Consider the following 12,353-nt stretch of genomic DNA (forward strand, 5'->3'; position numbering starts at 1 on the left):
TAGGATTGCTACGTTATTTAAATTATGGACGGATGAAAACCTTGTCAATGAAGATTGTTGGTTTCACACGGGACACGAACAGCAGTCTCCTGGATGGCTTTCACCCCGACCTCCTCCATGCATGGACTTCCACAGTTTCTATGATCAGAAACGTCAAAAACAAACACAATGCTGGAGAAAACACATTTGCCTCGGAGTGCAATTGACAATGCAGTTTTGTTAAATGGGAACCTTTTCTTCCCTCCTTTTTTATTCTCTTTCCTTCTTCCTTTTCCTCTCTTCTTCGCTCTTCCTTTATTTCCTCTTTCTCCTCTCCCCCTTTCTTTCTCCTCTACTTTTTCCCCTCTTCTCTTTCTTTATTTCTACTTACTCTCCTCTCCTCTTCAGGACTCTGTTCTATTTAAACGTGCCATGTTCCTATTAGCATTGCTTTGACCTTATTTGAGGATCCCTATGAAGGTGTGTGTGAGAGAGAGAGAGATAGATAGATAGATATTGGGGGGGCTGGTGATGAATGATGCTCCTGTGTGAAAGCCATTGGACCATGACTATACCGTAGGTGATAGAGACCTAGTAACATCAATCATGAACACTCACACGCTCACTCCCTGCTCTCGTTATTCCCAGTAGAAGGGCTTTTCTTGATTTTTAATAAAGGATATGTGCAGAGAAGGTCAAGGTTATTCAATTGTTGGCCATTCATCTCCACTTTCTGCTATCCCCTGACGCTCACACACACACGCCACACACAGATCTCTCAATCTTAACTCTTGGCCTTTGCACCTTGTCTGTGTGTGTGTGTGTGTGTGTGTGTGTGTTCGCGCTCGTCGGTGTGAACAATGCAGCCGTCGTCTCTGGGTTGTCTGGTTATCCATCACCGGCTTCATGTAGTTCTGCTGCTATCTTCTGCGTATTTCACCCACTGCGAGAGTTTTGCACCGCGTTCAAGAGGTGCCACCGATAATATCACTTACCGTTTTATCAGGCGACTGTTTGAACTCAATACAAACCTAAATGCTGTGGAAATGGTAAACTGAATGCACCGTGGCAAGATAATACCAGCGCCGGTGCACGTGATATAATGTGCAGCTGTGGCAGGGCAGAGTCGATATATATGAAGCTCAGAGGTTATTGTGGGGAGCATTTTTAATCTGTTCCCTCCGGGAATGAGAGCTAGAGATTTGTAAAAACTAACAAAATACTGTGAATTATTTGAGCAAATATTGGAAATTCAATCTGCCTCGGTGTCCTAATCATTGTGTGCCAGGCATGAGGTAATATGCTTAGACCATTATATGATGATATGTAACCTTGCACACAAATTCAGTTCACAGTAGAGGGTATACATCTTCTTTCCATAAGTAGAAAAACGCTCTGACATTTATAATAACGCATATTACAAAAAAACCAAACCTCCATAGCTCCATTTGTCTGGGCAGACAATCATGGATTTTTTTAAGGATGTTGTATAAGCCTTAGAAAGGTCAAAGCAAGATGGCATCAGACAGGAGCGTGAGTGAATACTGCAGCTTAATGGTTACAGAAAGTAACAAACACATATAATACGACCGCTGCCATGCAGGAAGAACATCACAGGAGACAAGTCGATCATAGTTTGTAATTATTACAGTAAGCGATTTAAACATTTAATTGGATCGAATATGTGGAAAATAAGTTTATCACAAACATGAAAACAGGGCTATTTTATTTGTGAAAAGGTGACGTTTTTCACAGAACAGTGACACACCTGCACACACCTGTTCAAACTCTGTGACCAGCCGGAATGTTCTGCAAAACCCTGAATGACATTTTACTGCTCCCTTTCAATGCCTTTTGAATGTATTTTAGTGTTTCAATTGGCACTACATTGTTTGCAGACATTCATTGTCCACAGAGGATGCATCAACCCAATGACTATAGTCGTCCTCTGACTTTTCCTTTAGAGCACCATTTGGTTGATATTTTTGGTTTTGAGTCAAATGTCTCTACGACCATTTTCTTCCATTCTTTGAGTTCCTTCATCAGGTCAAAACTGTGATTCGTTCGAACATATTTCAGATGTGTCGGCATCACAGAGCAGCTAGCCTGGGCCCATTTAGTGACCGTCACAATGTTATTGTCAGACTGTACCACATGAAGGTCTGCTTTGCAGCTTTGTTTGTGGCATGTAAGTCGTGCTGATGCAGTCTGGTTTGATACCAGAAGGCAGCAAATGACATTTGATTGAACGGTGAAAAATGTATGAGAGGTTTTAAAATGTTAGCAGACACATCTAATGCAATCTAAGTTAGGCAGGGCTGCTCTGCACTGCACTGTTTTTCACTGGTGTTACCTCATAAAAATGAACTTTAGTTCACATCCCACTGTGGCAGGGTGCTGAAGCGAACTAAATACATGTACAGAATTCAAATGAGCACCTTTTTTTATTAATTCCCAAATTAACGGTGAATGTGTCTCAGCTGAACAGAGATTCACCGTAAAGACGGTCAGAGCTGAGCCATGCAGCGGACGTCCCGTGATCCGTACACGGTTAGTAAGTTGTTGTGATGGCTGTTTGGTGACGATACCACCTTTTTAGTTTGACGTATGAAATGTTCCCCTCAGGATGAATTGTGATCATCCGGACTTTTCCTCTCGCGCCATCATCAGGTCAAAATTAAAATTGTTCCTCATTGCCATCATGCTGATTGTACTTTATATGTAGTGCTAATTACTTCTCAATATGATATTTCATCGATTCTCTGAACATATAACAATGTCATCATCAAATTCTGCCACAATCCAATTTCAAATCAATTCAGAGGTCTGCGTTCAATATCAGACAATATCACAGGCCTATTTAACATAATCAGTTACGTGTATATCAACTCACACAAATGAACTAGGATGTCTGTTTGCATTAGTAATATCTGCTGGGTACAGGTGGGGCTTCTCTGAACTTTTTTCACTGAGCTGGCGCTACCTCAGAAACACGAACTCTAATTCAAATCCCACTGTGGCAGGGTGTAACTTTCCTCCACTTTCAGCAAACTTAATACATGTTCAGAATTCAAATAAGCACCTATGAATTCACAATCAAACAGGAGAGGCCTGTGTCTCAGCTGAACGGGGCCAAACCTTTCATCGTAAACTTTGTACGTGTTTTATTTTGATATATTGAATAGATTTACAACAAAGAGCTGAAGTCTCATGATCTGCACACAGTTTGCACCTTGTTCAGCTGCTCTTTGATGTAGAATGTGAAGGCTAACTGGTGAAAATGCCGTCTTTAATTGGGCTTCAGCGGATGGATTCAAATAAAAGGTGTTTTGAAAGAAAGCGAGAGTCCCCGCAACCACGAGATGTCCTTGAACATGCAGCCAATACTGGCTGACAAGATCCAGCAGAATGCGTAACAGTCTGACGGCAGTGAGAAATGCCAAATCTATTGGTTCTGCTCGGAATGGCATTACGTTAAAAATCGATAGTTTGCTTTAGGCAACAAAACCAGTTCAGAAATAAACCCATCATGGTTGGGCTTAAAATAACCAAAGTTAGGTTTAAGCAACAAAATGAACGTTAGGTTCAGGCAACAAACCACAACAACAAAACCACATCGCGATGTTGAACACCAGTCCTGTGTTTGTTGGACTCATCCACCTCCCCTCCTGCCCACCATGAGTCTTCTTTTATATTCAATACTACGCCACTTGGTCTGAGCGTTGCATAGCCACGAAAATAGGATCTTAATTGATGTTATTTTTGTCCCGAGTGACAATTTCTGCCCATTAACACAAAACCAATAGATTGCATTTCGTGACGGTTTTCACGACCTGCTGTGACACTTGATTGGCATGCGTGTGGACGGACTAAGGGGTGCACACTCTCACGCACGCGCAGGAGGCATCGCGTGGTTCTCCTGGTGGAGTTAACAAAGCGCAGAGAAATGAAAACTCTTTGCAGTCAGATGAAACGATCAGTGCCGGCGAGTTTGGTGTCTAGATTTGAATGCAGGGGAGGGGTTTGACTGGCCAGTGTGTTGTGCATAGTTGTGAATTTTACGGTTGATTGGAATGAGTCATTGCCTTGAGCTGTGTTTTCTAAATATGGTCATCTAAGACTGTAGAGGCAGGGAGCGGTATTATTCTTGGAGGACTTTCAAGTCTGTGAATTTTTATAATTTCTTTTTTTTTCTTCTTTTTCCAAACGTGTGCGTCTTTTCACATGAGGGAGGGCATTGTTGCAAAGTGATGTCACTTCTGAACAACTCTACCTCCTTTTAACACTCATTAACACAATTCATGATGAAGTGTAGTGAGAGGGGTTAAGCTGACCGTACGATGACGGCGTTTAGGGAATAAAAAAGAGTCGGAAGTTCCTCACAGTCGATTTGGGTTAGAAGTTGTTGTTTAGTTACAAACAGTAACATTTAGTTACGTCTTGTTACTGGCGGTGATGTCACTCTCAGCTGACTCCACGCCGTCACTGGAAGCCTTTGTATGGGTGGTTGTGGCTGTTTTTTCGATTTTGTGTTTCTCTCATGCATGAATGTGTCACCACGCTGTTGTGCAGTCTAGTGGTTACTGAATGTCTGTCTTGTTGTAGCGCAGGAGAGAGAGAAAATCAATACAACAAGGCTTTTTTTCCCTCCATGCGTCCTGTAAAACACACCGACCTGTCAGTTTAACTCCTAACTTAATTTTCTTATTTTTTCTTTTGCTTGGTTCAAGCATTTGACTGGACAGTCTACTTAACTTTGGTTGTGTAATTCAGTCTGAGAGGGAGACAGTCGGGGCGTAACGTCACACTGTCTGGTCACATCTCTGCTGTTACTCCTTAAAAGCTAATTCCAGCGTAATTAGATTTCATGTTGCCATTAAAGCGCATTACGTTTCAAATCTGCTGATGCATTAGCTGCGTAGCTGTAGTGTGACACTGTAGAACAGAAGTCCAGCCTTTGGCAAAGCCTCCTGGGAGCTGTAGTTGGAACTCATTTCCGTCCTCATGAAATATGTATTTAATATAGATTTCTTTGAATATATATTTAAAACTTGCATTGTTTACAACTGTACTCGCTAAAGCTAGCGCTGTTCGTCCGCCTCCTGCTAGTCTATTGCTGGTTTCTTGGTCCCTGCCACAAGTGTTCATCAGTGAAATAGCATGACATCCAGGGACTCTGGGGGACCGCTAAACAAAGTGCTCATTGAAACATTCCTCCATTGTGTCCGGCCAATTCAATTAAAATGACGTTGACTCAACCATGTGACAAATTGATGTTCTGGCTTCTTTGAATAACAAAGTACCACCTGACTAATCGCTCATTGGTCATCTTACTGTAGGAGTCCCTCATCCATTTGTGAGCATTCATATTTAATGATATGAGTGTTTAATTCTTTAATTCTATTTTTCTACAATGTTTTATTAATGTGTGCAGCTTTGTACTTCTTGCTTGCAAAGCAAAGCAAAGAAATATTAATTATGAATGTTATTAAGGCAGTTTTTGGAAACGTCAACACCGGTAATATCTGAAGATAAAATAGTGTAATAGCTGGAAATCTAGAAGCCGGATGCAGATATCGCCAACACATGTCCCGAGAGAACTTATTGTCTTCGCAAGTGTCTGATGTTTATGACAAAGAAGATGTTTGCGTTCCATGATTATTGTGTGTGACAGAGCTGGGCGGTAAAATATGTGTTGGGTTAGCGTTTATGGTCGACCTCTGAAGGCGGTGACAGAGAAAACGGAACGGGAGATTTGTACCTTAATTACCTGAAGACATGAGTCTCTCTCTCTCTCTCTCGCTCTCTCTCTCTCTCTCGTGCTCTCTTTCCATCCATTTGTCTGTCTATCCCTCATGCATCTGTCTTCTGTTCGCCATCAATTATTCACCCGGAGCAGATGAATATTTCAAAGGGTGCCGGACTCTCTTCCTCTACACCTCATCCCCTCGTCCCTGTCTCCGTTTTATCTCTCCGCTCTCTCGGTCTCTTCTTCCTCATCTGTCTCCGCCTTCATGCTTCCTCTGCCGCCATCACCCTCTCATGCTTTTCGTCTGTGTGTGTGTGTGTGTGTGTGTGTGTGTGTGTGCATAGAATGGATGGAATCTGTAAAAGATTTGACTTCAGTCTCATGCTGTGAACTCCTAGACTGTCTGCTGTCTCTGGTCATCATTTGTAACCTCAGCTGGCTGCAAGTGTGTGTGTGTGTGCGTGTGTCTCATGTCTGCAAGTGTGCACATAAAGTATGCGTGTCTTCTTCTGTGTCAGGCTTTTTTTGGGGAGGATTAATGGAAGAGGCGTTTTTGAAGTGATGGTTTGTTGGGGCTGTCGGAGGCCACTCCAGTCAGCTCCTCATTAACTATGAATGGGTTCTACCTTTCGCATGTTTTCATTGGCCAGTTTTTCACTTAACCAAGAAATACGTGAGGAGAGCCACACCACGGCTCTGTCCCGATCCTATTCCTTAAGCTTGACACTTTAATTGTAAGGACTGGCCTGAGTGTTTGCTAAGAGATGAAGTATTTGACTCATTACTCTGGTTATTAACCACTTATTGGATAAGTATTTTTGGATGTTTTTAATTACAACAAACAGGATAAAAAGTAATCAAAACATAATCTTAGAAACGATTCGCACTCTTGTCTCAAAGCACAAAGCGTTTGGGTCTGAATAATCCAGCTGACTGGAGCCTTTCTTCATGTTCTCCACATGTCTGTGCAGCTTTCCAGCCTCCTCCCACAGGACAAAGACATGTTATACTGCAGTTGCCAATTTGAATGAATTTGAGTGTGAATCTGTCCGTATGTGTCGGCTCTGTAATGGACTGTCTCTCACTGTGTCAGCATGTGAGATGTGACAGGCTCCATCCCTCTCCATTCCCACCTGAGGACAGGTGGGAGTAAAAAAACAGATAGATGGATCCTAACAATAATCTACGGTAGCTTGGTTCAAGCATTTGTAAATTGCAGAAACATATTTTTGTTTCGTTGTATGTAAAATGTACATTATACAAATGACTGACCCTCATTGGCAGCTTTCTAGCCGTCACTTTGACTCATATATTTACCGTTGTTCTGAAGACCCATTATTCCAAAACACCAATAGTCTGAAAAGTGTCCCATTGGACCAAAAGCCCTTTTGTCCGATAGTCCGTTACCCCGAAAATATGTCATGAGAAGTAAGATTGGTTCGGGTTCGGGTAAGAATATCAAGGTAAGCCAATCGGAAGCAAGAGTAGTGCGGGTCAGGCCTCCTCCGTCCTTCTGTGAACTAATGAGCCAAAATATGCTTTTGTTTGCTGCAGGGAAAGTGTGTATTTTCAGTGTAATGGGTCCTTGGAAAAATGTCCGTTGGTTTTCGGGGTAACGGGCCATCTGACAAATGGGCTTTTGGAAAAATGAGCCATCGCACCAACCAATGCCAGACGCATTTTTGTTGAGATGAAGCATTTTATACCTCTTGAATATAGGAAGCCACCTCTCCAGAGAACATTTGAGAATCATTTAATAATGTACAGTGAATGCAATATTGAATTTTTACTCTTCAAACTTGCCATCTTTGGTTTTCCTGTGAACAGTGTATGGCATTAAATGTCAAAGGAAGTGCACACATGCGATACTTAATTCTTTGTTCATTTCGTTTTGTTTTAGTTAAGAACTATGCATTCTATTATCTTTTTATGTTTAAATCTCAAATGGGAAGTGAAATGTGGTCTTAATTTGGAGAAATGTAAGCATTGAAAACACTCCTGCGGTAACTAAACAGGACAAAAGACAATATATCATACACCCCTCAGTATTCATGTATCATCTTCAGCAAGAAACGATTGAGATAAAATACATAGTTTCGTCGTCATCAATAACATCATCATTTGAGTCGGGCACAACAGCAACATGACTGGAATATTCTGTCTTCTAATCTGGGATTAGAGCCAGAGGATCAAACTGTGATCATCAGGGAGAGATAGGAGAGAACAGGAGGAAGTGAGGAGGATGAGAGATGGCTCCGAAGAGGAGACAAAACAAAAGGGCCTGAGCCTGCCCTTTTCTTTAGCACTCCTTTTTTTAACCTCTTTCCAGCCTCACGTGTCTTTGAGTGTGTTATCTCTGTGTGTGTGTGTGTGTGTGTGTGTGTTTTATTGGCAGGATTCTAGCATTTGCTGTGACTGTGTCCGGCTGCGCTGCAATCTGTTTGCTCCCCCTCGTTCTCTCTCATTGCAGAGCGGCAGCACACTTGGCTCCGACGCGCTCTTAATCTCGTACCGACTGATGATGATGATTATCATGATGATGATGGTGGTGTGTGTTTCTGCTTTGCTCCCTTAAAGGTCCATTCTTAAATAGTGATCCAATTATAGTACTATCCGAGCCAGAGTCAGACAGGGCCGGTCAAATGTGTTACACTCTCATCGATGATCTCTCGTTGCCTAGAAAGACTGAGTTCACGCAGGAATGCGATGCTGTTTAGGTACTTTAGGACAGCGGGCAGTTCCTACCAGCACCCCCGTTGTTTGTGACGTTCACCGACGTGGGCAGCAACAGCGGCGAGGATCAAGAGGGCAGAGGATGCAACTATAACCATTCAGTATCCAGAAGCGTCTTAGGCCAAAGTTGAACTATACTACATTTTAGTTTCCGCTCATTTTCTTTCACAGCAAAAATAGATTAAGCTCAAACCGTTTGCTTCATTATATTATCATTTTTATCAAATTTGATCTATTGATATGTTGTGTTTAATCTTATTAAGTGCTTTATTGTAACTGGGGTGAGCTTGCTTCAACTCTGTTAAGCGCATTGTCGGGTTTAAATAAAAAAAAATCTCATTACACGCCTTCTTACCCAGAAGACACAATAAGAATTAGTTTCACTCCCTATTCTCCTCGCTGCCTGTCTGATCTGGCAGCGTGCCAGTGTGGCCACAGTGACACACACACACACACACACACACACACACACACACACACACACACACACACACACACACACACACAGAGGCATGCTGCGATGTCTTCAGCGCCCATGATGCTGACGTAGTGTGTGTGTGTGTGTGTGTGTCTCTTTCCATTTTCACCTTTTCCCTCTATGCAGCAACAGAATGGGATTACTTTGACTGACAGGTGTGACCGGTGTTCAACCCACACGCACGTATACACTCGAGCCAACAATGCGATTATTACAATTGCCATATGAATATGTCATGTTGGGGTCGCCATGGCAACAGTGACATGCACTGTATTACCTTGACATGAGTGCGACGTCATGTTTTATCCACTCAGAGGGAAATTGTTATTCTGCCACCAGTGTTTGCTTCATTCGAGGCTCAGACTGACATACTTGTAATCCCCGCTGGCTGAGAACATTTACAGTATGCATAATACTAATATATATATATATTGATTGATTTATATCTGCAGTACGGAGTTGGTTTCAGCATGAGGCGTAAGGAAAGACTAAAGGGGAGGCCACACGTGAGCTCTATTTTTATCGAACTAAAAGAGAAAAGAACCTACTTTAGCTTAAGGTTGAATAATGTAGGGACGGCTGTACTGTATGCTGCGTGTCTGTGATGCACGAATGAGATGGTTCTCCATTTGGCCAAGCTGGTGAGTCTTATGTTACGCAGCAGCAAGGGCAAGAAAATCTACTTAGCTGGAGTGCAGGATGCAGATGATGTGGCAGGTGTAACGTTAGATCTCTGTATAGCAGGGCATGGTGCTGTGGTACAGCTTCTTATAGGAGGATTTGAATGAGATGAGCAGGTGAATTTCAGGTGGTGCAACATAATAAACATGTTAACTATGATTTTAAAGTCGCTCGGAATTTTGGGAAATGCTTCTCTTTTATTGTCTTGCAGAGTTGTTATATGTTTGTGGGTTGAGAGTCGGGAAAAAGTTGACTTAGCTTAGCATAAATGCTAGCTGCAGCTAGCCTGGCTTTGTTTGGTAAGAAATAGTGCTTTTACTATCTCTTTCCCTAAAACCACAAATCCGATTTATTTTATTATTATTGATTAAAAGACGGGAGAAAGAGAAATACTGATTGACCCAGAATTCACTCTGTTGATCCTCTATGCAGATGCATAATTAGACGTCCAATTAGCATCATCTATCATCTTTAAAAGGACATCTCGCAATCAGTATTTGATATAACTACATGAGAAATATTGAATATGCCAGAAAGGGAGCAGAAAATCATTGAAACGGCTCAATATGAACGCCGTGTTCGATTGAGCCGATGCACCTTTGTACTGTCGCAGCAGCTGTGATTTAATTCATTCAAAGTTGTTTTTCAAAAAAAGATGTCAGTTTTCCAATGTTTTATCATGTGGTAAACCAATTTTATTTTCTATGACTATTCAATATATAATTGCCTAATTTGAAATGATTTAGATGATATTCATGTTGGAGGGTTTTTCCCGATGATTTTTTGGGAACACAGGAGGAACAGTGTTTCATTGCCCCACAGTTAGAATGCTTCATACTTGATCCAGTAGCAGCATACCAAGCATTACGTCTTACAAGCTGCTCCAGGGCTTCCCTGAAGAATGGATCTCTTTGTTTTCGGGGGGGGGGGGGGGTCACAAGATAACATTTTGAGAAGGAGCTGTTTAAATTGTGGCTGTATTTCAAGGGAAGAAGCGGGTCACAAAACTGCAATTGCTCAGTTTGATGCAGATTTCTTGTTGTGACGTTTTATTATTATTATCACTGAGTATCAGACTAAACCTCTGTCTTTTCTCCCCCCCCACCTGTAGGTTAACAGACCTGTCAGGCATCCTCACAGATGGACCAGTAAACTATAAGTATAAGACCAAATGCACTTGGCTAATAGAAGGATAGTAAGTATCACTGTGTTTTTTCCCTCCTCTGTCATCATTTATCTTGATTAAAAACTGTGATATATTTGTGATATGTATCTGGCTGAAGGGCTTCCGATAAAGAGAGCTTCTTTTTTTTTTTACTGTATAAATAGAAGCAGTTTGTCTTTGTATGTATTGTGGTCTATTGCTTTGTGCCCATTTACTGCTCAGAGATGCATGCACACAGAGAGAGCTATGCAATGCTGTGTACATGTTATCACTGACTGAATGACACCTGTAACAAAACATCTGGAAAGAATACATTGCGTTTAGCGTTATGTCTTTAATAATCTCTTTATACTCCGGGATGTCAGATTTGGCTGCAGATGTTCATTATCTCTATGGAAAATATTGCAGGAAGGTTCAGGCTCTGTAAAATATTTGAAAAGACGATACTTTTAGCTAAATCAAGTCCATTTCATGCATATAGCCGAAAATCCTAAAACTCAAATTGGAAATATGGATTGAGTGCCACGAACTCCAGATATCTACGGCCCACTGAGGATGAATGTAATCTCTCACTTTTTGCACCACCAGCGGGTCAAAAGCTCCACTTAAATTACATCTATTGCTTTCAAAAATGCATTGTACCATACCTGCATGTTCTTTTGTCTCTATTTCACTTATCAATAATAACACACTTCACTCCCTTCCATCTACTATATCTCACTGATAAGTCAATGCACTCTTTGGCTAGAACAACCGTGTCTTTGTTCTTGTGCAACTGGATCCACTTGTACTAATTTGTCTCTCCTATTTACTCCCAGTTTGCTTGTTTAGCCCAGTTTGCACTCGAGAGTTGCTTCGGGACGGTTTTCACAGCTTTAGTCTCACAGAGCTTCATAGGCCTTTGATCAAACTATTGGCTACGCCTATATATAGACACAAATTAAAGGGACGTTTGATACTGGTTACGATGACAAATTTTGGATCAAATAGATTGTCTGTTTATGCAAAATCACTTTGCCACATTGCCTCTGCGTTTCGTGTCGATATTCATGGTCCCCAGAGGATGATTTTTGATGACTTTGTTGACATCTTTGCTTTTCATTTAGTGCCACCATTAGGTCAGAAAATCACTGTTTGACCTAGAATCTGATCCAAAAGAGATTTTATTTAATAGCAAAATATCTGCATATTGCTTGTTTGAACACTTATTATATTTACATAGACATAAGTATCCTGGTTTTAAGGATACTGAGGCAGGTACAATAAACACTTTTAGCATATACAGGTGTCCCAAAACTGGAACAAGAGCTTATTTCAGAGTTCTGAAACCATCCATTATCTTTTTTTAAAGATGGCGATTTATTGGAGGTTATGAAACCAGAATATACACCAAAAAAATAGCATAATTGGGATAATAGTGCACATGGAAACACCTTTTGCAGCGTCTCGGAGACTTGTGTTAAGAAGCCACAATGACTTCATCATTGCAAAACGTTTTTTCTGAGGCACTGTGTGTCAATTTGTGATCACAGGCGAGCATGAAATGAAGCATATAGGTAATCTATATT

General features: G+C 41.4%; 1 protein-coding gene across 1 annotated transcript in view; it reads left to right on the forward strand.

Moving 5' to 3' along the window:
- Positions 1-12,353, forward strand: part of atrnl1a (attractin-like 1a) — a gene marked incomplete at both ends in the record, with an annotated part of 208,612 nt that overhangs the window by 16,400 nt on the left and 179,859 nt on the right. Inside the window, one exon of the mRNA XM_079168380.1 lies at positions 10,732-10,815. Coding sequence (XP_079024506.1) covers positions 10,732-10,815 — 84 coding nt within the window. The remainder of the gene's footprint in view (positions 1-10,731; positions 10,816-12,353) is intronic.

The sequence above is a fragment of the Pholis gunnellus genome (genome assembly GCF_910591455.1).
Source record: "Pholis gunnellus genome assembly, chromosome: 11".
In the NCBI taxonomy this organism is placed as follows: domain Eukaryota; kingdom Metazoa; phylum Chordata; class Actinopteri; order Perciformes; family Pholidae; genus Pholis; species Pholis gunnellus.